The sequence below is a fragment of the Scardinius erythrophthalmus genome (genome assembly GCF_964197995.2).
Source record: "Scardinius erythrophthalmus genome assembly, chromosome: 18".
Taxonomy (NCBI): Eukaryota; Metazoa; Chordata; class Actinopteri; order Cypriniformes; family Leuciscidae; genus Scardinius; species Scardinius erythrophthalmus.
Window position 1 is genome coordinate 27,674,014 of NC_138238.1, and position 22,751 is coordinate 27,696,764.

Here is a 22,751-nt window from a genome sequence, read left to right on the forward strand (position 1 = left end):
TTTAAGATGCTGCGGAGGTCATCTGGATAAAGGTCTCACTATTTGTGCTTAAAGTTGTTTACAGTAAGACTGTAACTGTTCATCTGGTTATGGAACCAAACAGACTAATGACTAATGATTTGTTAAATGGGTTTCAACTAAATGTTTTCTGTTTTTCTACATGGACGTCCATTCATTGTCATTTCCACAACACCCAGTCATTTCCACCACCTCATAACTTTTTTAAAAATATGTACAAAATTCTAATCACTCATTAAAAAATTCTGCATATTTTATGGGATAATGTTCCACTTAATGTAATAACACAAGTAGTTATTTTTCTGAAATGTATCTAACCAATGCAATATTATATTTCAGGTTGTGGTGGATGTAAGCTTTGTGTTTGGGCCTCATGACAATTAATTTACTTAATCCACAAATCTATGGTAATTGCAATATAGGTATAAATTGGTAAAACTATGTGTGGAAGTGGTTTTACACTGTTAAGAAATTATGGATATCATAAGAATTTTAAATAATAATCAAATATTTGCATGTGATGGAAATGACATTTGTTCAGTGCGGATCGGAAAATATGTCAAAAAACACCAATTTGTCTTATAATGTAAGTGCGTTCTCTTATGGATCATTAAACTAGACTAGTTATATTTAACTGTTAGACTGTGACCATTTTGATTTGAACAATTTTTTTTACATCAAGTTCACAAGGCCAAAAGTGCCCGTAGTTGAAGAACCACCCCCCTATAGAAAGGGACTTTGCTTTGACTAATGCAGCAGGTGGCGACATGTTCATAGAGAGTGAATAGTCATTAAAGAAGAAGAAGAACCGGATATGCACAGAATTTACACTTCCTTAACAACGACGGTCGGAAGGACGCTAACGTAATGTGTCTAGCTAGTGATTGGAGTAAAGTAACGTTAGATTGTTCATTAATACATTATTCAAATGACAGAGTGCAAACTTCTTTTAAGACATCTTTTTGATACTAAGTGGATTACTGTCTAAAGTCATCCCAAATTAACAGATGTCGAAGGTTTCCTTTTGTGGTTTCCTATTAGTTTTGATTGCGATTGTTTTTCCTCAAGCGACTTTTCAGAACACTGCACAACACCACTCAACCGATTCAACAAACTCTTCGGTTTCATCTAACGTTACAGCCGCAGCACTGACTGCCACATTCACAGATGGAAGTGCTGTTTTCCCCACTGATGCCACCACAGAGCCCATCATAAGTCCATCGGGTAAGAGGATGAATTATATAAATAACATGCCTAACGTTACATCATATTTCACCCCCCAAATCAAAATAAATTCGGCCGTTTCTGCATAAAGAAAAGTTTTAGCCTTAAAGGACCATTAACATGCCATGATCAGACAGACATTCATGTCGCGTTCTAATTCTCTTTGCTTTTTCTTTTCCTACAGTGACTGAGAGCATCACTGATCAGACATTGAGCACCGATCTGAGCCCATACCCCTTCACTTTTACTGATAACGCACCTATACTTACTAACCAGTCACGATCAACAACAGCATCGAGTAATGATTTGAGGGCAGAAATTAACTCTTCGTATCCAACAAACTCAACCGACTCATCTGCAACTGCTACACCGAAGGGTACATTCACAGATGATCGTGCAGTTCTGCCTACTGATGCCACCATAGAGCCCATCTCTAGCCCGTTGGGTGAGTCGAAAGAAGCTGAATCTCATAAAGCTATTGTGCATAAATTAACCCTATTTAGAACCATTTTTGCAATGTAACATTATTCTCATCAAAGTTAAGCATTGGAATAACTATGAAATTTGTGTATTTGTGAAAAAAATTAAATCAATTAAAGATTACATTGCAGTACAGACATTCATTCTAGCAGTCAGTTTATAGGTAGATTTTCATTCAGTGCTTTGGCAGCATTTCCTATAGACCCTTTTACAGTTGGTAAACACGGTGACGTATTTGTGTGGGCGGAGCTTAGCTGGAGGCAGAAAGATCTCTCTGGCTGCTTCACTAATGTTAGTTTGCAAGTTTTGTTAGCTTGTTTTTTAACAATGACTGGAGAAAATCCGATTTTGTCTTAATGTGCAAGGTCACTCACTGTCCAGGACGCCGATTGTTATTTGCAAAACGTTAACGCTACCCCCGGTTGAGTGGCCTGACTTCTACACCTACCCGATAGAGAAACTGAGGGTAAAGAGAAACTGAGGACATATAAATATATTTAGATGCCTATAATATAACTATGTGCTGAATGGTCATGTAAAGACTTGTGTGGTGCGATCCGCAGTTCTGCCTGACGCCCGTTTCACACATACTCCGTGTGCAGTGCATTTGCGGTGCGTGTTGCAGTGCGTATGCAGTGCAGGAGCAGCAGGCGCAATAGTGCTTTCACATATGCTGCGTTTGCAGTGCGTAACTGATTCGCTGCTGTTATACCACGAATACATACTCACTATTTGTAGCCTATTTCAAATCCAGAAGTTATCAGCAACTTTTATTTAAAAAAAGTTTTTTTTGTCAGCATTGCGATTCTCTTTGTACACATATACACTGTTTAATAGACGTATTCACGTTTAAACACAATTTAAACAACATATTATTAAAAGCATTACTTCTATATAATTATATAATAAGTTGCTCAAGCAAGTGGTAAAAATGTTTTACCATGTAGGCTATACTATTAAAATCGCATAGCCTACATTTTAAATTAAAACTTAAAATTGACAAAAACAGCAGACTCATACCCTTGCCTTTCTTTTGCATAATTTAAATCTTTATACAATAAATCTTGCATGTCACTAATAACTTGTTTTTCCACCTCCACGAATGAGACGAGTGTTGTTCATTATGTTGTCTTATTGAAGTAAATGGTATTTTCCCTTGATTTACCCCGGTCTTAACGTCTCAGCATTCCGATTGTCTTTGTACGCATATACACTCTTTAACAGACGCACGTTTATACACAATTTAAACAACGTCAGCCTATTATTCAATGGATTACTTTTACTTATATTAAGTTGCTCAAGCAAGTGGGCAAATATTTAACCATGTACTTTATATTAAATCGCAAACATTTTAAATTAAAACTTAAAATTGACAAAAACAGCCGACTCTCATGCCTTTTCTTTTTCATTTAAATTTGAATACAATAAATCTTGCATATCACTAAGAACTTGTTTTTCCACCTCCACGAATGAGACAAGTGTTGTTCATTATGTCACCTTGTTGAGGTAAATTGTAGCTTTCCTTGCTTTACCCCGGTCTTAAAGTGAAAAAAAAAAAGTATTTAAATACATTTATGTTGAGATTACTAAATTTTATTTAATTAATCGCATTTATGGTGAAATTGCTACATTTTTAGGTCAATCTGCGTTCATTTTGACCACGAAACATGCACTGTCACTTTAATTCAGCGCGTGCAGCACAGCAAAAATAGACTCGGTGCGGAAACGATCGCTGCACTGCTGTATACGCACCGCAACTGGAACGGATCGCCGGACTGCATCCGTGAGCAGTGTGAAAGCTCTAACCTGTTAACATGGGTACGGAAAAAAATACGCACCGCATACGCACTGCAAACGGAGTATGTGTGAAACGGGCGTTACGTCAAAATGTCAAAATGAACAGATTGACCTAAAAATGTAGCAATTTCACCATAAATGCGATTAATTAAATAAAATGTAGTAATCTCAACATAAATGTATTTAAATACTTTTTTTTTTTTCACTTTAAGACCGGGGTAAAGCAAGGAAAGCTACAATTTACCTCAACAAGGTGACATAATGAACAACACTTGTCTCATTCGTGGAGGTGGAAAAACAAGTTCTTTGTGATATGCAAGATTGATATTGTATTCAAATTTAAATGAAAAAGAAAAGGCATGAGAGTCAGCTGTTTTTGTCAATTTTAAGTTTTAATTTAAAATGTTTGCGATTTAATATAAAGTACATGGTTAAATATTTGCCCACTTGCTTGAGCAACTTAATATAAGTAAAAGTAATCCATTGAATAATAGGCTGACGTTGTTTAAATTGTGTTTAAACGTGCGTCTGTTAAAGAGTGTATATGCGTACAGAGACAATCGGAATGCTGAGAGGTGCTGAGACTTCAATAAGACAACATAATGAACAACACTCGTCTCATTCGTGGAGGTGGAAAAACAAGTTATTAGTCACATGCAAGATTTATTGTATAAAGATTTAAATTATGCAAAAAAAGGCAAGGGTATGAGTCTGCTGTTTTTGTCAATTTTAAGTTTTAATTTAAAATGTAGGCTATGCGATTTTAATAGTATAGCCTACATGGTAAAATATTTTTACCACTTATTGCTTGAGCAACTTAATATATAATTATATAGAAGTAATGCATTTAATAATATGTTGTTTAAATTGTGTTTAAACGTGAATACGTCTATTAAACAGTGTATATGTGTACAAAGAGAATCGCAATGCTGACAAAAAAAACTTTTTTTAAAATAAAAGTTGCTGATAACTTCTGGATTTGAAATACAAATAGTGAGTATGTATTTGTGGTATAACAGCAGCGAATCAGTTACGCACTGCAAACGCAGCATATGTGAAAGCACTATTGCGTGTGCTGCTCCTGCACTGCATACGCACTGCAACACGCACCGCATATGCACTGCACACGGAGTATGTGTGAAACGGGCGTAACAGTCACGCCCGTTTCACACATACTCCGTTTGCGGTGCGTGTGCGGTGCGTATTTTTTTCTGCACCCATGTTAACAGGTTAGAGCTTTCACACTGCACACGGATGCAGTCCGTCGATCCGTTCCAGTTGCGGTGCGTATACAGCAGTGCAGCGATCGTTTCCGTACCGAGTCTATTTTTTGCTGTGCTGCAAACGCTGAATTAAAGTGACAACGCATGGTTCGTGTTTAAAATGCACACAGATTGACATGAAAATGTAATAATTTCACCATAAATGCATTTAATTAAATACAATGTAGGCTAGTAATCTTACCATGAATGCATTTAATTAAATAGTACAATTTTTCACAGTCATCTTTTTATTTTAAGACGAGGTAAAGCAAGGAAAACTACAATTTACTTCAACAAGGCAACATAACGACACTCGTCTCATTCGTGGAGGTGGAAAAACAAGTTAGTTGTGACATGCAAGACTTTGTATAACGATTTAAATAGAAAAGGTATATCTGCTGTTTTTGTAAATTAAGTTTTAATTTAAAATGTATGCAATTTTAATATAAGTAGCTACATGGTTCAATATTTTACCACTGCTTGAGCAACTTAAAGGGGTGGTTCAGGATTTTCAACATCGGACCTCATTTTCAAGTGAGCCTGTTTGTCATTCATCAGTGGAGACCGTTTTCAAAAAAATTCATCCAGTCCTTACTTTTGGATAGTTCGCTGGTGCTAGGCTAGCGCGAGTCAACGGTAGATGCGTTAGCCTGCCATTAATAACTGTTTTACCCACTCCACAGTACACCAAAAGCAAATCAATTATAACGCCAGACTACCGATATAAATGTCTGTTGAGAGAATAATGTTAGAAATCAAACTACCCTTTCATCGCATTGCAATAGTTATACTTTGTTCCCTGTGTTTATTAGCACAATCTACAGCAGCGGCGGAGTGATATTAAGTTACCTAGGCAACCGAGACTACTACTAGCTAGCTAGACGTCCCGACTGTAGTGCGCTTCTTTTCTGTGTTTACTTTTCGGCGCAGTACTAACCGGAGCATAGTAAAATTCCGCCACTGCTGAGAAACTAGTTCCTGTAAATGTAATGCGATCATTGAGATGCAAGTGTAGTTTGAATTCTAACATTATTCTCTCAACAGACATTTACATCGATAGTCTGGCGTTATATAATTGATTTGCTTTTGGTGTACTGTAGAGTGGGTAAAACTGTTTTTAATGGCAGGCTAACGCATCTACCGTTGACTCGCGCTAGCCTAGCACCAGCGAACTATCCAAAAGTAAGGACTGGATGAATTTTTTTGAAAACTGTCTCTACTGATGAATGACAAACAGGCTCACTTGAAAATGAGGTCCGATGTTGAAAATCCTGAACCACCCCTTTAATATATAATCTAGAAGTAATGTATTGAATAATACGTTGTGTTACGACCTCTCATAAAAATATCAACTCTGAGAGAAGAGATCCTAAACAAGAACAAGTAAACGGCGGAATCAGTGCAATTATTTATTTACTCACTCACAACAGACGTCACAAAGACTCACAAAAATAACGAACATTCCATCCAGTGAACGAAATATAACAGCACGGACATCAACTAGCCTAACAAAGAAAACAAAAATACAATTCTAAAGACAATTCTTTGATCTGTCGACGCTTCTTTCTCCTCCTCGTTGGCGTTTATATTAGTCAGCTCAAAAAGATAGAGCGACGCCAAGACAGACAAGGGAGGATGTGTACAAAGAGAATCCTAAAACTTTTTTAAATAAAAGTTGCTGATAACTTCTGGATTTGAAATAAAAATAATGAGTAGGTCTATGTGTTTGTGGCTACAGCCGCGGATCAGTTCCGCACTGCAAACGCAGCATATGTGAAAGCACTATTGCGCGTGCTGCTCCTGCACCGCATACGCACTGCAACACGGACCGCACACGCACTGCACACGGAGTATGTGTGAAACGGGCGTCAGCCAGCGCCAAGACGACAATGTAAAGAGTGACACTACGGTGCAATTTTAATGATATGAATATTTTCTAGAAATAAAAATTCCAGATACAGCATACTCATTTTTCATTGATTCTTGCACCCAAGAACACAACAAGATGACTTTTAATAATAAAAATAATAATTTAAGCTCCTTATTATGTAGCCGAATCTGTGCTGGTTTGTATTGGCCGCCTCCAGTTTTCCGTTTGTTTTGCCTCCAGCTAGCGCCGTGACGTAACTGTGACGTCGGCGCAAAAGGGGTCTATAGATGTGTTTGGCTCGAAGGGTGCTCTTCACAAAACTTGCGGTCAAACATTTATGACATTTTGACCAATTATATATATATATATATGTATATACAGTATCTCACGAAAGTGGGTACACCCCTCACCTTTCAGCAAACATTTTAGTATATCTTCTCAAGGGACAATACTATAGAAATGAAACTTGGATATATATATTTTAGAGTAGTCAATGTGCTGCTTGTATAGCATACTGTCCTCTGAAAATAACTCAACATACAGCCATTATTGTCAAAATATCTGGCAACAAAAGTGAGTACACCCTAAGTGATAATAGCTGTACGTCGTTTAACCATGCAAAGCCACATGTCCTATTCATCATGTTCATGTTTTTGTCTGCTTGACAGGACCATACAAATTTGTGTATCTTGTATTATAGCAGTTACAATTTGTGAGTCAGTCAAAGAAGTTGAGTCCTTGTGCTGTGCGTCAGGTGCAGAAGCTGGCTTCAGAAAACAGACGCATGAGTGCTACCAGCATTGCTTTAGATGTTGCAGAAGCAGAAGGTCCGCTTGTCAGTGCTCAGACCATACACCGCACACTGCAACAAGTTGGTTTGCATGGCCGTCGTCCCAGAAGGAAGCCTCTTCTGAAGCTGGCTCACAAGAAAGCCCGCAAACAGCTTGCTCAAAGCAACCTGTCCAAGAGCATGAATTACTGGAACCATGTCCTGTGGTCTGATGAGACTAAGGCTGCGTTCACACTGCAGGGCTTAATGCTCAATTCCGATTTTTTGAAAAAATTCGATTTTTTTGCAAGGCCGTTCACATTTCCAATTAAATGCGACCTTTTGTGATCTCCTGTGTGAACGTGAAATGACCCAGAAGTGACCCGCATGCGCAGAAGAGTACTCAACGGTCAACGACGTCACTTGTTGTTTGCGGAAGTAGCTAAACTTCAACTAACTGTAAAAAAAAAAAAAAAAATCTTCAACTAACTGTGATTCTCACACACACACACACGCTCACACACACGAGCGCGCGCAGCGACCGTTACACAAGAGCCAGACAGCAGCCGCTGACCTATCTAATATCAGCACAAATAAGTTATCATAACGTTAGTCTACTCTTATTCACATTGGATATATAATGATGGTGGCCGTGGGCTTTTATTTATTTTTTTAATTAACGGGCTCGTCGAGGTCGACCCGTTTGGCAGATTTACCTCAGCTCGACGAATATGCAGTCCGTTTTCAAACCGACGACTACTTCAACGCAGAATTATGACGTTTTTCGCGTATCAATGACGTGCGGGTCAGATACATGCAACCTGGCCGTTCAGACTGAAGTCGCATTTCAAAAGATCGGATATGTATCGGATTTGGACCACATACCCAAGTGGCCTGGGTCGCATTTGAAAAGATCGGATCTTTGTCGTTCAGACTGTCATGAAAAGATCAGATACAGGTCGCATAGGGGCAAAAAAATCGGAATTGGGTCGTTTCAGCCTGCAGTGTGAACGTAGCCTAAGATAAACTTGTTTAGCTCAGATGGTGTCCAGCATGTGTGGCGATGTCCTGGTGAGGAGTACCAAGAAAATTGTGTCTTGCCTACAGTCAAGCATGATGGTGGTAGCATCATGGTCTGGGGCTGCATGAGTGCTACTGGTACTGGGGAGCTGCGCTTCATTGAGGGAAACATGGATTCCAACATGTACTGCGACATTCTGAAGCAGAACATGATGCCCTGCCTTTAGAAACTGTGCCAAACGGCATGATAACGACACCAAACACACAGCCAAGATGACAACTGCCTTGCTGAGGAAGCTGAAGGTGAAGGTGATGGAGTGGCCAAGTATGTCTCCAGACCTGATCCCCATTGAGTACCTGTGGGGCGTCCTCAAGCGGAAGGTGGAGAAGTGCCATGTGTCTAACAGCCAGCAGCTCTGTGATGTCATTATAAAGGAGTGGAAGAGGATCCTGTGCAGCTCTGGTGAATTCCATGCCCAGGAGGATTAAGGCAGTGCTAGATAACAATGGTGCTCACACAAAATATTGACACTTTGGACACAGTTTTGACATGTTCACTTAGGGCAGGGGTGGGCAACTTCGGTCCTGGAGGGCCACTGTCCTACAGAGTTTAGCTCCAACCCTGAAAAAATCACCTGCCTGTAATTTTCTAGTAATCCTGAGGACCTTGATTAGCTTGTTCAGGTGTGTTTGATTAGGGTTGAAGCTAAACTCTGTAGGACAGTGGCCCTCCAGGACCGAAGTTGCCCACCCCTGACTTAGGGTGTACTCACTTTTGTTGCCAGCTATTTTGACAATAATGTTTGCTGAAATGTGAGGGGTGTACTCACTTTTGTGAGATAATATATATATATATATATATATATATATATAGTTCTTACAGTGTATATGTATATATATGTGTGTGTGTGAGTTTATAATAATATGTTTATATATAAGTTTAAAAGTGCATATCTTTAAAATGATGTACTAGTGCAAAGTGCCCGTGCAAAATCAGTTTTTGTGTGAGTTTTTAGTAATTGTTGGTTCGGTGTGTTTGAGTGCTCATTGTTACAATTACACCGCAAAAGTTCAGTGACATTTTTATTTGTGCATGGTAGAAAGCAAACTGACATAATGACATAAATATGGAAAATTGAACTACACGATTGAGGGAGCAGGCTACACGGTGAACTCAGAGAAAACGCTACGCTTGAGCAAACAGTTTGTGAATAGGCTACTACAAATGATGGCCGTGAAAGAGACTGTGAACTATTACACAGTAGCGATAACGTTAAGCGCACCAGAATAAAATATAATATTCAGAAATAAACAGTGTAGCTGACTTACAGATTCAGTTAACATCCACAAATGAATAAGCGTGACGATTCAGGGAGCAGGCTACACAGTGAACTCAGAGAAAACTCTACTTAAGCTCCGCTGCTTTCTTCGACCCTCTCTGTCTCTGGTCCTGTGTTGTGTTCACTCAGTGTGCAGTGTGAGGAGGGGAGTGGCCTCTGGTCCTGCGTTGTGCTCACTCAGTGTGCAGTGTGAGAGGGGGAGTGGCCAGCAGTGCTCACTCAAGGCTTGTTCGACTTCATGCAGCTCTGCGCTGACCGATCGGCGGTTGACTTGAAGCAGTGCATGCCGGTTAGAAATTTTGTCCGACTTGATACAGCGCCGACGCCACGTGACTGTGATGTATGCCATCAAAGTACCACAAGAGCGATTCGAGAGTAGCCGGAGCTTCTCAAGAGCGGCTGCACAAGCTCTGATGACGACACAGCTGTTCTACGATTGGCCGGATTCACCGCATGACAACGATCACGTGTGTTTCATGTTTATTCGAACACCTTTAGTTCCTCTAAAACTCACAAATCAGTTTTTTTATAACAGTAAACACTCTTTTCATGTATTTGCGATGTTATATTGTGTCATGTTAATGTTTATCAAATTGAAACTGATAAAAAAATGTAGACTTCACTTCATTGATAGTAGCTTATGTTGAACTTTATTCTTGTTCAAACAGACGCTGTATGAAGCAGTACATAAAGTATTGATTGAAAATGTCTCTGAAACATCTGTGTATTATTTGGCAAATATTGTATTTATTTCACTTCAGCTGTGGTAAAGTATGCAAACACCACATGAGCGGTCACTACGGGAACCAGAAAGTGTCTGACTTCACTTGCAGCTCCTCCCCGCCTGCACGCGGCTACTCTCGCCGATCGGTTACATCCAGCCGCAGCCGATGTGGAACACACCTTCAGTGTGCAGTGTGAGAGGGGGAGTGACCAGCTGTGCTCACTCAGTGTCAGTGTGAGAGGGGGAGTGGCCAGCGCCTAGAGCGGCAAAAGCGAATGTGTGCTTCTTTTACTGATATATTTAACGATATCTTTTGCATTTCTGATCCAAACAACGTCAAACCTGGCACTGCACTTACTCGTGCCTGTTGCAAGACACCTGTCAAGTTTGAAATCCATCGAACTAACGGTTCGATATATGACACACAGACAGACTCACAGACAGACAGACATTCCTGTAATTTATAGATAGATATACATGTTTAACTATTGAGCTATTCCACCCTCATCACACTGGTAAGTTCAATGTGTCTTGTCTCGCTCTTGCAGGCTGCCTGTGTGATGTCACACCTGACTTCTGTAACATTGGATGCTGCTGTGATGTCATGGACTGTGGTCTCCTGAACCTCAGCTCTGTGTTTAACAACTGTGGCCAGGATGCGGGGTAACAGCTACTGTCTGTCATTAAATGTGTCCACTAACCTTTGAATGTGCTTTAAATCGCAGATGTCTTTGTCACATAAAGGTCTGGCGTCTGCCTTGAGAGCTGGCTGATGTTGAGAACACAAATTGATCCAGCACTGGTTACTCTGAATGGAAACCTCCTTTGTGTTCAGAGAGAAGAGGGTAAATTACCATGCATTACTGTATTTTCACCTCAATGAACTCCAGTTTTACTGATTTACTCTTACAAGATTTACTCTTGTAAAATTCTGGTAAGGTCCTGATATACTTAAAGCAAATTTGAAGAATGAACTGGTGTAACGTAATTTCAAACAAAATCAGGCCAAAGAGAAGTTCGCTTCGAGAGGTTGAAACAGCTTGCCAAAGCAAACTTTCCAGAAAACACTGGTAAACATATTCAAACTACCATTGGTTACATAGAGTTGTAATTCTAATTGAAAGCGACACTTACACACTATTTTAATTTTTCAAATGGTAAAGTTGTTTGCTTTACAGCAATCAATTATATAAAGTGCTATATAAATAAACCTGACATGATTTTACTGGAGTGCCGAAATGAATACTAACATGTCCACATCATTTTTCACTCGCATGACTGGAGCGGAGACCTGAAAGGCAAAACTGCAGCACTGGCCTGTAAATTTTTCATCTGTTTCAAGAGACAAATACTTAGATCACCTCTCAAAAGAAGAAAAATATATGTGAACAAACTACAAGATTTGGCCACTTGTGATCCAGCACCTGCAGCAGTATTTGAAACAGTGGGACATTCTAAAACGTTTCATGTGAAAAAAGCTTGGTTTGCCCTAATGTACTAAGACAGTGAAAAGATCAAGTTCAATATAAAACTTTTGAACAGGATGAGGATGTCCAAATTTTTCTTTAAATGTAAAAAATAAAATAAAAATTTGGTACTGTTCTTCGGAAGCAACAGAAAATACTTGCATATTTCCCAGAAGAGAAATTAAGTACAATTTACCTTCAAATTCAAAAAGTTTTCAGCCCCCGGCTGTTAATGCATTGTGTTTCCTTCTGGAGCATCAGTGAATGTTTGAACCTTTTTAATAGTTGTGTTTGAGTCCCTCAATTGTCCTCAGTGTGAAAAGATGGATCTCAATATCATAGTCACTGCTGGAAAACTAAAGAATGTGCAGGACCTGAAGGATTTTTCTGAAGAACATTGGGCAGTTTAACTGCTCAGGACAAACAAGGGACTCAAGAACAGCAATCACAAAAAAAACAAAAAAAAAAACAGCGGTGGATCATCCAGGTAACGACACACAGTATTAAAAATCAAGGGTATGTAAACTTTTTGAAGGGGGTAATTTTTCATAAAAAAAGCAGTGTAGCTTTTTTTTATCTGTCTTGTGATTATTTTGTCTTGTGTTTTATCTGTCTTTTTTATTTTGTCTTGTGGACTATATGTGAACATCTTTTATGTAAAATATCTGATCAGGACAGTACTAAATAAAAAATAAATTGAATTTTTATGATCCCTCTTATTTTGTTAAAATAATTAACATTTTGCAGATTCTGCAAGGGGTGTGTAAACTTTTGAGCACGATTTTATATCCCTGCTCAGGTATTTTGAAACCTTCCGTACCCCCAAGTAAGGAACCAAAACTTTGAGTATATCGGGGTCTTAAGGATGTATGCTGTGCAAAATCTGTGAATTTTTTTTTTTTTACTACATTTACCAAAATATGCAGTATACCACAGTGCATACAGAGCATTTTTTCCTCATTGATTGTTTTCCGCATTGATTTATTTGGAAAAACAATCACATTGAAATGTTTGAAATGTTAATCGTTGCATACAGCAAACTCTTTTACACAATATTGATTAATAATAAAACGACTGCATGACTTTTTCACACAAGCATGTTGTTTCAAAAAGCTTTGCTTATTCTTTATTTTCTTCTCTCTGTGCTTAGAAAAACAGTCTACTGCTCAGACCTCCTCTGCTCGTTTTCAGCCCAAGTCCATCAATCCATTCTTACTGAGAGAGCTTACGGCCTTCAACAGTCAAAAAAAAAAGTTTTACAAGGTAAACTGTGATCACATGTTGCATATAGCTTTTAATTAGCATTGTGTAGCTTGTAGTTAAACACCCTGTCATAATCAGGGGCTGTATTCACAAAAAAATCTTAGACTAAAAGTTGCTCCTAATGCAGAAATTTAGAAGCAACTCTTAAAAATTAGGGGTGTCTCTCCTATTTTTCACCCAAGAGTAATTCACAAAGTATTTTAACACTAAAAGTAGCTTCTTTTTTGTGCTAATGTTTTGAGAACATTATCAAAGACCAGATAACTTTGAACAAACATTTATTTAATGTTACTGGAAGAACTTCTTTTTTTTTTTTTTTTTTTTTTTCATAACTTTGATGGATCTACAAGTGTATGATACTATAGAAGACCAATTTTAACAAGAGTAGAGTTCTTACTCATTCAGAATATTAAAATTTTACCCTATAAAACGAGGTTGTTACAATTTTTACAACTGTTAATGTTTTTTTATTTAAAATACATTTATATCTGCATCCAGATTCCCAGCTCAAGCAAGTGCTAATGTCAACTCAAGTTACTATTAAATTCCCAAGAGATAAAATGTGTAATATTATTTATACCCGTCACCCCAGTGCTACCATCTGTAGAGTTTGGCGACAATCGCAGCCACTGTTTCTAAATGTTAGTCTGGAGCCCTCCCTGGCACATCACCAAAGAGTAATTAGGCTTGTCACTACACTGAATTGTATTAAATTGTACAAAACTTTACAGATTTATCCCTATCATCCCTTTACAGAATCCTCCTTATAAACCTAAATAGTAATTATATATATATATATATATATATATATATATATATAACACCTAATAAAATGGCAAAAGCACAACAAAATGTCAAAAAAGTATAAAACATAAAAAAAATCTGAAAATATATATATATATAAAAAAGCTATTTTTAATTTAAATATAATATTAATATAAAGTAATATAGTAGGATATAATAATAGTAATAAATAATACATACATGTATTGCACTACTGTTACGTTACATAGGCAATGAATATGAAAAGTATTTAACAGTGGCACTGCTGGACTTTGTCACAGGCTGATGACATCATTCTGACCTATTATGACCGTACATCCATAGTGAGCACACTTGGACAGCCATCACCAGGGCCGGCGTCATCTGCCTGCATCAACCACAATCCTGCAAGTATGGGCAAAAATGTGTAAACATTTGACCTGGTTTTTGCTCTAAATAATATGAATAGTTGTATACTGATTTATGGTTTCTTTTCCAGGGTTCTTGCGTTCAAGTTCTCTATCTTGCTCTCGTGCTGTGACAGCACAATCTTGTGCAGAAGACAGGAGTTTAAATGCTCTCACTTACTACACTGGCTTCGGACTACTGAGGGTGAGACTAAAGCTCTCTTCTAAAACCTAGATAGTTGTTTAGGTCAGCATCCCAATGGAAAGGCTGTTCCAAACAGGTACACTATGTAACTTTTGGCACTCTAGCGGTAAATAAACAAAATTACATGCATCTTGCGGAAGAACATTGTAGCCAGAGCTACTTCTCTCAATAATGTATATGACGAGTCACGCAGGTACTGGGCTACTCCGCAGCCGCTGGTGTCCCGCTCTGTCTAAAATGGTCAGAATATAAACACATAGGCATACCGTAGTGATTCAGGATAAGACAAAAACACGGATTGGAAGATAGATTCATGGTGTACTTGCACATTATATACATTTTGTAAATTTTGAAGTAAAAAAAGTTACACAGTGTACCTTCAATTATGCTGCCTTCTAAAATACCTCATCATGGCAGTACCAGATGTATCTTTTGCAGATAAGGGCAATCCCATAATGCAACTCAGTAGACAAGTTGAGAAATTGCTATTCCATTTAGTACTGAAAACTAATGTATAATTAAGAATGGACTATTTACCCAATATTTATATTTGCGATGCATTGTCATGCTTACAATTTTTGCGTTAATAATAAATTAATTGTAAATATAATTCATGTAAACAGCTGAAATGTATTAAAATACAGTGGACTGGAAATATACCAATATTTGCATTTCTTGACTGTATTTATTTTAAATATAGTTTAAAGTAGACTACATTTACATGATATTTGGTCTTCTCTACATGCGTTTTGCAGTATTAAATAACAATTAATTGATTCCTTTTAGTAATATAGTTTTAATGGTTGATTATGAATATTCCTTAAAAATAGACATCCCTGGATGCCTATTGTATGCATATTAATTATTTAGATTTTGTCTTTTAGGTTCCCAGTGCCCAGATAGAGAACAGTCCAGAGTTTGTTGTAAGTTGCATCAAATTATTTTAACTATATGTAGTGATATACTTACAATTTTTGACCCCAGAATGTTTCCAGACATTTTGTTTGCATTGTCTTAGATCCCAATTTCTACTGTGAGTGACTGGCCTGAACCACTTGAGCAAAACAGCTCATGTCTGAATGTGGTATCAAAGGTCAGTGCAGACAGAAGTTTGTGGGGATGCACATATTTTTGTCTGAATGTACATGAGTGAAGTCTTTTGTTGTTCTCATAGGTGGAGTATGTGATAGAGTACACAAGCAAAGGAGAGATTGCAAAAGCTACACTGAACATAGAACTGCTGAACACAACTATAGATACACAACTACAGCAAAAGCATGTGATTATATTCCAGGTAACTTTATCTCTATATACACTTGTGGTAAGAAGTTTACATACATCTTGAAGAATCTGAAAATGTTAATAATTAAAATAATAATAGGGCTCATAAAAATTGCATGTTGTTTTTATTTTGTAAAATTACCCTTCAAAAATGTACAAATGCTTGATTCTTAATACATTGTGTAATTTTCTAGATGATCCATGACTGTTTTTATGTTTTATAATAGTTGTTCATGAGTCCCTTTTGTTTGTCCTGAGCAGTTAAACTGTTCTTCAGAAAAATCATCCAGGTCCTAGACATTCTTTTTTTTTTTGCAGCATATTCTGCATATTCGAATCATTTCCAACAAGGACCGTATGATTTTGAGGTCCATCTTTTCACTGTAAGGGCAATTGAGAGACTCATACAACAACTATTACAAAAGGTGAAAACACTGATGCTCAAGAAGGAAACAAACATTAAGAGTTTTTGAACAGAATGATCTTTCTAAATGTGTATTATCTTGTCTTCAGGGAAACATAAATATATTCTTTAGATTCTGAAGGGTTACTAAATGGAAAGAAAACCAATTATCAAAAAAACTAAAACAAAAAACAAACAAACATTTGTATGGGTACTTGGTTCTGTCCATTAGCTGTTGATTGGATTGTGGGAGGAAGGTCAGAATGCAAGCTTCTAGTTGATTGTAAAAATGTGTTTCCTGGAGAAGTTCGGCATATGTCACCAGAGAGAAGTCTGTCGTTTCACCCAGAAGATAGAGATGACATTTTGATAAATTATGAGGTAAAAAAAAAAAAAAGTCCTTTAATAATCAGCAACATTTTTAACACCTGTTGTTTGAATACCAGTTGGCCACACTCACTCACCCCATGGCCACACCCATTCCTCCATCACCTCCAGAGGGGCTGAAACCTGAATCACTACTAGTTGGGTGGTTTGGTGAAAAATCACAACCTGTATCCTTTCCACTTTACTGTGAAATTGTTATTGTATCAGAGTACACTACTAATTCATCTGAGGTTAAATCAAATAGACTGAGTGTGATTATTTTTGTATAGCACACATTCATTGGGATGGTGTGCCTAGAGTTTGTTGGAGAATGAATGAAAGAGAAATTATGTCAGACCATCTGCTGATATAAGGTATCCAACTCATCATGCATCATGTTTCTGCATTAGTAAGCTAGTCAGCAGAAGGCATAACTAACTTTACGGTGTCCACCTGGATGCTCTCCACCATTAGATGCTGGTGCATCGTTTTTTTGCTCATTTTGCAGACCTATCTGTGACATTGATTTGACAATTTAGTACTCTATTACTATAATGATTGAACTGCAAATGAAATTCATATTCATAAAATACTTATGCTTGTAATGTATGTAAAACTAGTTGTATTGTTTTTGTCAGTATTTCACTATGGGGTAAATTGTAATCCTCCAGATACATTTGTGACTTAAAGCTAGAATACACTACACAACTTTTAAAATCAGAACAGATTTTAAAACATTAGGAGTCATACACTTGCTGTCTTTGCAAGTTAAATGGTTACACAAGGAAAAACTGAGGATCAGCTCCCTAAAAAGTCCCACAATGCACCGTGAAAACCAGGGAGCATCAATGCTCACTATGTTCCCTTAACGGAAGTTCTAAAGTGCGAAACTTAAATCATGTGAGCCAACTCATTACACATAACGACAGTGATATGTTTTTAAAAATACAAGCCATTATTTTATTATATTTCAGCATAAATATACATCTCTAGGCAGGTAAATGAACAATCTAGCTAACACATTTTATCTACTTATGTCTGAAATGTTGCACGTATATGTAACAAGTAAAGTATTTATCATAATGTACTTTAAATAACATTAGAAGTAATGTCAGAAGGATATCAGCTCTGCTGTTGTTCATAAATACCAGTAGTGATGATGTACAATGAGGACATTGTCATGTCACCAGAAATAGAGTCATCAGTGTCCAAATGTGTAGTGAGCCAGCGTGCTTTACTGTCCTTACCAGTGCATGATATACTGATTCACAAGCTAGGGAGCTGCTTGAGACGCACCCACAGTGATGCTAAAAAAATGTCCATCATACAGTCTAGCTACACGATTTTCTTATTCAGAAAATGGTCAAATCTAACGGTTAACTAACCCATTAATCTATTCTTACTAATGCAAACCAAATTGTGTCCAAATTTCAAATACCATGTTTTTTTTTAAAGAGATATTTAAATATGTCATTTTGTTAAGAGATATTGTCAGAGCAAATATTTACACCTCCTGCATAGTTATTGGCTTTAGGGAAGGATTTAATGTATCTCTGTGATGAATATGTAAATTCTTTGACATTTGTTGAAGTTGACAGTTTTGGGGTTGTCTGAGGATGGAGGGTGTTCTGCTGATCTTGGTAATCGGACCCCTATTCTTTTCAAACAAAACACTGTGACTGGCTGCACCTTCAGGTATTACACCAATTTACTACGTCATAACTTTTTACAACCAGCTTGAAGACATGATGTCAACATATTTGATAAAACCAACAACATAATAATGGTTCTATTTTGATTCCTGCTGTCTTTTTGATTTGTCTAGATCTTTGTCCAGTGACTGTGGCATGTTGCGGGCTGAGCTTTTGGGTATTTTAGCAGGGGTTACAGTGCCTGATATGATCAGTATGACTGCAGGCTCTCAGACAGACCAGAGTCGAGTCATTTCACAAGACTGCTCCACACCAGCTTCAGTGAGTTACAATACTCTGTTGCATATTCGTTGATGACACTTTTGTCACACCTACTTGTTTTAAAACATTATTCAACAATGCACAATGTTCTTTGTAAAACAAGTATTTTATATCTGATTGCATAAAACTGTTGTCCAGTAGTTAATAATTCCTATGAACTGTTTATGAATCCGGAGGAGAGTTTTCGGGAAGGTCTGTTTTACGCGCACATATATTACCAAATATATTATATTAATATTTACGAAAGTTTCATGATTGAGGCCCAATATTGTCTCTTTTTGCTAAATTTTGTCAACAAAAATATTACCTGTAAAGCCAGATCAGAACTGTTGTGCGTCTCCGAGCAACACACAGCGGTGTGTCATTTCTGAATGAATCAATCGGGTAAACCAATCATTCAATAGCCCATTCATAAAGAGAGCCATTTACTGAATGAATCAGCCATTTGAACAAATCGAATGAATGACTCAATTACTTGCTCATTAGACATTTACCTAGCCTGGCAAGCCAAACCTACATCAAGATGTTAGGTCTGGCAACTCACCATTGTCAGGGCTCAATCCAAGGGGCGGGATAAACGGCTGTATGCAATAGGACAGCGCTACTACCAACCAGAGCGTTTTCCCAACAGCGGAGCTAGTTGATAGATTAAACTTTTGCCGTATCTGGTCGGCAAAACTACGAACACATCTTCCTGTTTTAAGAATGACTTAAGTGCCGTTCTTTGTTCTTTTCTTAAAGAAAAGCTTAACTCCAAGTCCTCCAGAGTCATGGACAAAGCCGATTCGAAAGACCACTGTTTGCCAGCAGCAGCTCTTCTTTGTTTTCAAGTAGCAGGGAATTCACGCGGAACCGTCACAACTCTGTCGTCATTATGTAAAGCCCGCCCACCGACTCTATACACAATTTGATTGGCCTGACTAGAGTTTGGTTTTTCCAGCTCGAAAGTCAACGGAGAGTTGCTAGACTACCCTGGCTGCAAAATTAATTTTGCTGCTGCTAGGGTGCGTCTAGATTTCTAGGCTAACATTTACCACCACCTACTGACAGTTTTAGTTTCTTATTTAGAGTATCACTTCATTTAAAAAAATTATTAGCTTTCATTGAGTAGCTGTATTAGTATCAGTGATACTGGCCAGTAAACAAGTATTTAAAATATACTGTTTTAAAGCTGACCATTGCTTTTGACTACCCTTGGAATATATTATTAAGAAACATCATTGTGTTAGTTCTCATTGTCCTGTTGATAATACTTACCATATCAATATCAAATGCGGGTGGTAAATCTTAAACTTTGGAGCAGTCTTGCATTGTTCAAGAGGCAGACAGACACTTATGTTTTCTCTCAGTTTAAATCTATTTTAAAGGGGTCATATAATGCCATTTTTGTACAAGCTAATATGAATATTTAGGGTCTAAATTAAAAGTTTGTGATATACTTTAATTAAAAATTCTCATTAGTATTGTAAGAAAACACAAATTTTACCTGGTCAAAAACAGCTGTTTTCAGCACGCCGTTTCAGTGCATGTGTCTTTAAATGATAATGAGCTTTGCTCACCCCGCCCCTCTGTTCTGTGCATACACCGTTTGAAATAATAACACAATAACCATAACGCGTTGTTCATTATTAACGTGGGATTATGAATTATATTGAGAACGTCGTACATAGAAAACATGCTGTAATGTACCCTGAGTGTAAACCTTAGATGCATTCATCGTGAAGCGTGCAGCAAGGTTTGCAAATTTGCAAAGATTAATATATATATTAATATAAAGGTTAATAAAACATTACACTCACTTCTTCTGGAGGTTCAGCAGGAACACGTTGGTACCGATCCGTTTTTTCTCATTTGTAAAGCTGTCTGGTGTGAAATGATTTGCGCAAACATGAAAGCATGGAAGTTGATCATGGGGGAATCCCCGTGAGGGAATCCCCACGACAATGATTTGGGAATATTCCCTTCAAAAACAAAACTCAGCCACTGCCCAACAGTTAGTATTTAGGAACATCAAAATGACTGCTGTGTTCCTTATTACACCGAAGAACAGAACACCACAATCGCAGACGCCATTCTGCTCATAGACAGCGCTCCAGTGAGGGTATCAACAATGACGTGCGGACTATGATGACAGACAGCTCGCTCACGAGCGAGGGCGGGTCTGTGTTGAAACGCTGCTGTCAATCACCAATCGTGGGAGGGGCGTCGATTTTGTGACATCACAAAATCGAACGGCTTGATTTCAGAGAGGGTCAAACATACAAGGAGATTTAAAAAAAAAACACTGGATGGATTTTTATCATTTTATGATGGTTGTGTACATGCACTGCCAACACACATTTCAGTACAATCAACTTGTAAAAGTGCATGTACCATTATATGACCCCTTTAAAGACCCATCTCTTTAGATGGGGGAATTGCTCCCAGAAACAACCAAAACAGAGGCCTGTACTGTCAGTTAAGAACCCAACGACTAGACAAGCCTTAAACAGAGTGGCCAGCTACAGCAAAGAATTATGCTAGGACCAGCTGGGACCACAACGCAGATTTTAATAACTAGGAAGATCATTGTGCAAACAGATAAGCCAGTCGCCTAAGCTGCAACTCTTTCTAAAGCTACTCACTGTAATGTCTATTTGATGCTTTTCACATTTAACACAATAATAATTGGGGGTAATTTCTCAGCCAAATTTGATGTGGGATTTAATTTGATTGATTGATTAATTGTCACATTGTGTAATTAAGTTATAATTTGATTAAAATAATCGCTTGACAGCCCTAAAATATAGAATATCCCAAATATGTTAACAAGCTTATTTGTAAATGTTTCAGGAAGCATGTGAGACGGGTTGTCTCCTGCCCGTGTCTCTATCATTACAGGTGCTCTGGGCTCAGAGGGGCCTCAGGGCCCTGCCACAGAACCACATCTTGGGGGCCAAATTCATCTTTGGCTGTCAGAGACTAAAGGTAAGCATGATGTTACTGTTGAGCCCTGAGATACTGACATGATTTTCATACGTGTAATTTTTCCAAAAGTACTACTTTGTGTAAAACTTTGTTTTTCCTGCATATAAACATTTAATTTGTACAAATATCTATGTAACATGTTTTGATTGAGAAGATGACATTTTTCACACACAGTTAAGAGGTCTTTGGGAAGTTCATATGAATTAGGGTCTTCTTCTTGCCTCTAGTGTCCCCTCCGGTCTTCTGTCCCATTGACCACTGAGGTGATGTTCTCTGATGCCACAGTTTACCCAGAAGCCCCTGGGGGGGGAACGTCAACCTGAATGGAAGTTTCCATTTGATTTTTTTTTCCAGAGGGGTTGGAGAGTTTGATCAAGAGTAAATCAAACTTTGGGGTTAAATTTGGTTTGATGCTTGTGTCAATCACATAACACTCTTAAAGCTTGAAAGACACCACAATTGTAAATAGTTCCCCATTTTAAATAAAGATGTTTTTAGGTTGTTGTTTTTTTCTCTCCCACACTATCACTTTTGACTTTTATTGACTTTCACTGTTGAATTATTTTGCATAATACACCATTTTGATCATTCTTATGAGACTCCAACAATCTTACTATGATTCCTGTGTTTTTTTTCTGTGCACATAGTTAAACAGATGAACTAAGGCTGCTGGGGTGATTCCTGACAGACGGGCAGCAGCTCCCAACTGAAAATCAAAAAACAATGAGTTACTATTTGATATAATGGCTGATTTTAAGAGATTGTTTACACCTGATTTTAAGATCGGACAGTCTGATCACAAGCGGTCAGCTCTTAATGCAGGTATCCAAAACATTTTGCATTCTGATCACTGAAACCACATACAAAGGTTTTAAACGAAAAGTGCATACATTAATGCACAAGCCTTCACAGAACCTCTCCAGTCTGAAAATCACCATGCACTGACCCAGATCATGTGAAGCACATCTGTTACCCAAGTTACCCAGGTATTCCACTACAACATCTGAACACTCATGTTTGTGCTTAGATTACATTTCTGGACGTTTATCTGAAAGAATGGTGCACAACTGTGTCTGCCTCAACATGCACTAACACAGTGATGCAGTTAAGCAGCAAATACACATTTTCTAGTTCAGTTTTGAGAAGCATTTGTT

At 37.8% G+C, this 22,751-nt stretch overlaps 2 protein-coding genes across 4 annotated transcripts in view; one reads left to right on the forward strand and one right to left on the reverse strand.

The window, feature by feature from the left end:
* Positions 1-804: 804 nt before the first annotated feature.
* Positions 805-21,979, forward strand: LOC308707219 (tectonic-3-like; the record flags this gene model as incomplete). The annotated part of the gene is given in 17 exon segments (XM_081393483.1): positions 805-1,242; positions 1,427-1,687; positions 11,053-11,167; positions 11,249-11,349; positions 13,121-13,233; positions 14,298-14,406; positions 14,495-14,607; positions 15,492-15,530; positions 15,626-15,700; positions 15,782-15,901; positions 16,738-16,845; positions 18,249-18,352; positions 18,483-18,630; positions 21,463-21,597; positions 21,825-21,899; positions 21,901-21,939; positions 21,941-21,979. Coding segments are annotated over 17 exon segments (1,911 nt in total). The 5' UTR covers positions 805-1,025.
* mto1 (mitochondrial tRNA translation optimization 1) overlaps positions 20,921-22,751 on the reverse strand; it is a 48,217-nt gene continuing 46,386 nt past the window's right edge. For 2 of the 3 annotated variants that reach the window (XM_081393481.1, XM_081393482.1), the window contains one exon: positions 20,921-22,303. In XM_081393481.1, coding sequence (XP_081249607.1) covers positions 22,211-22,303 — 93 coding nt within the window. In that variant the 3' untranslated portion in view covers positions 20,921-22,210. The remainder of the gene's footprint in view (positions 22,304-22,751) is intronic. The other variant, XM_081393480.1, reaches the window with a different exon arrangement.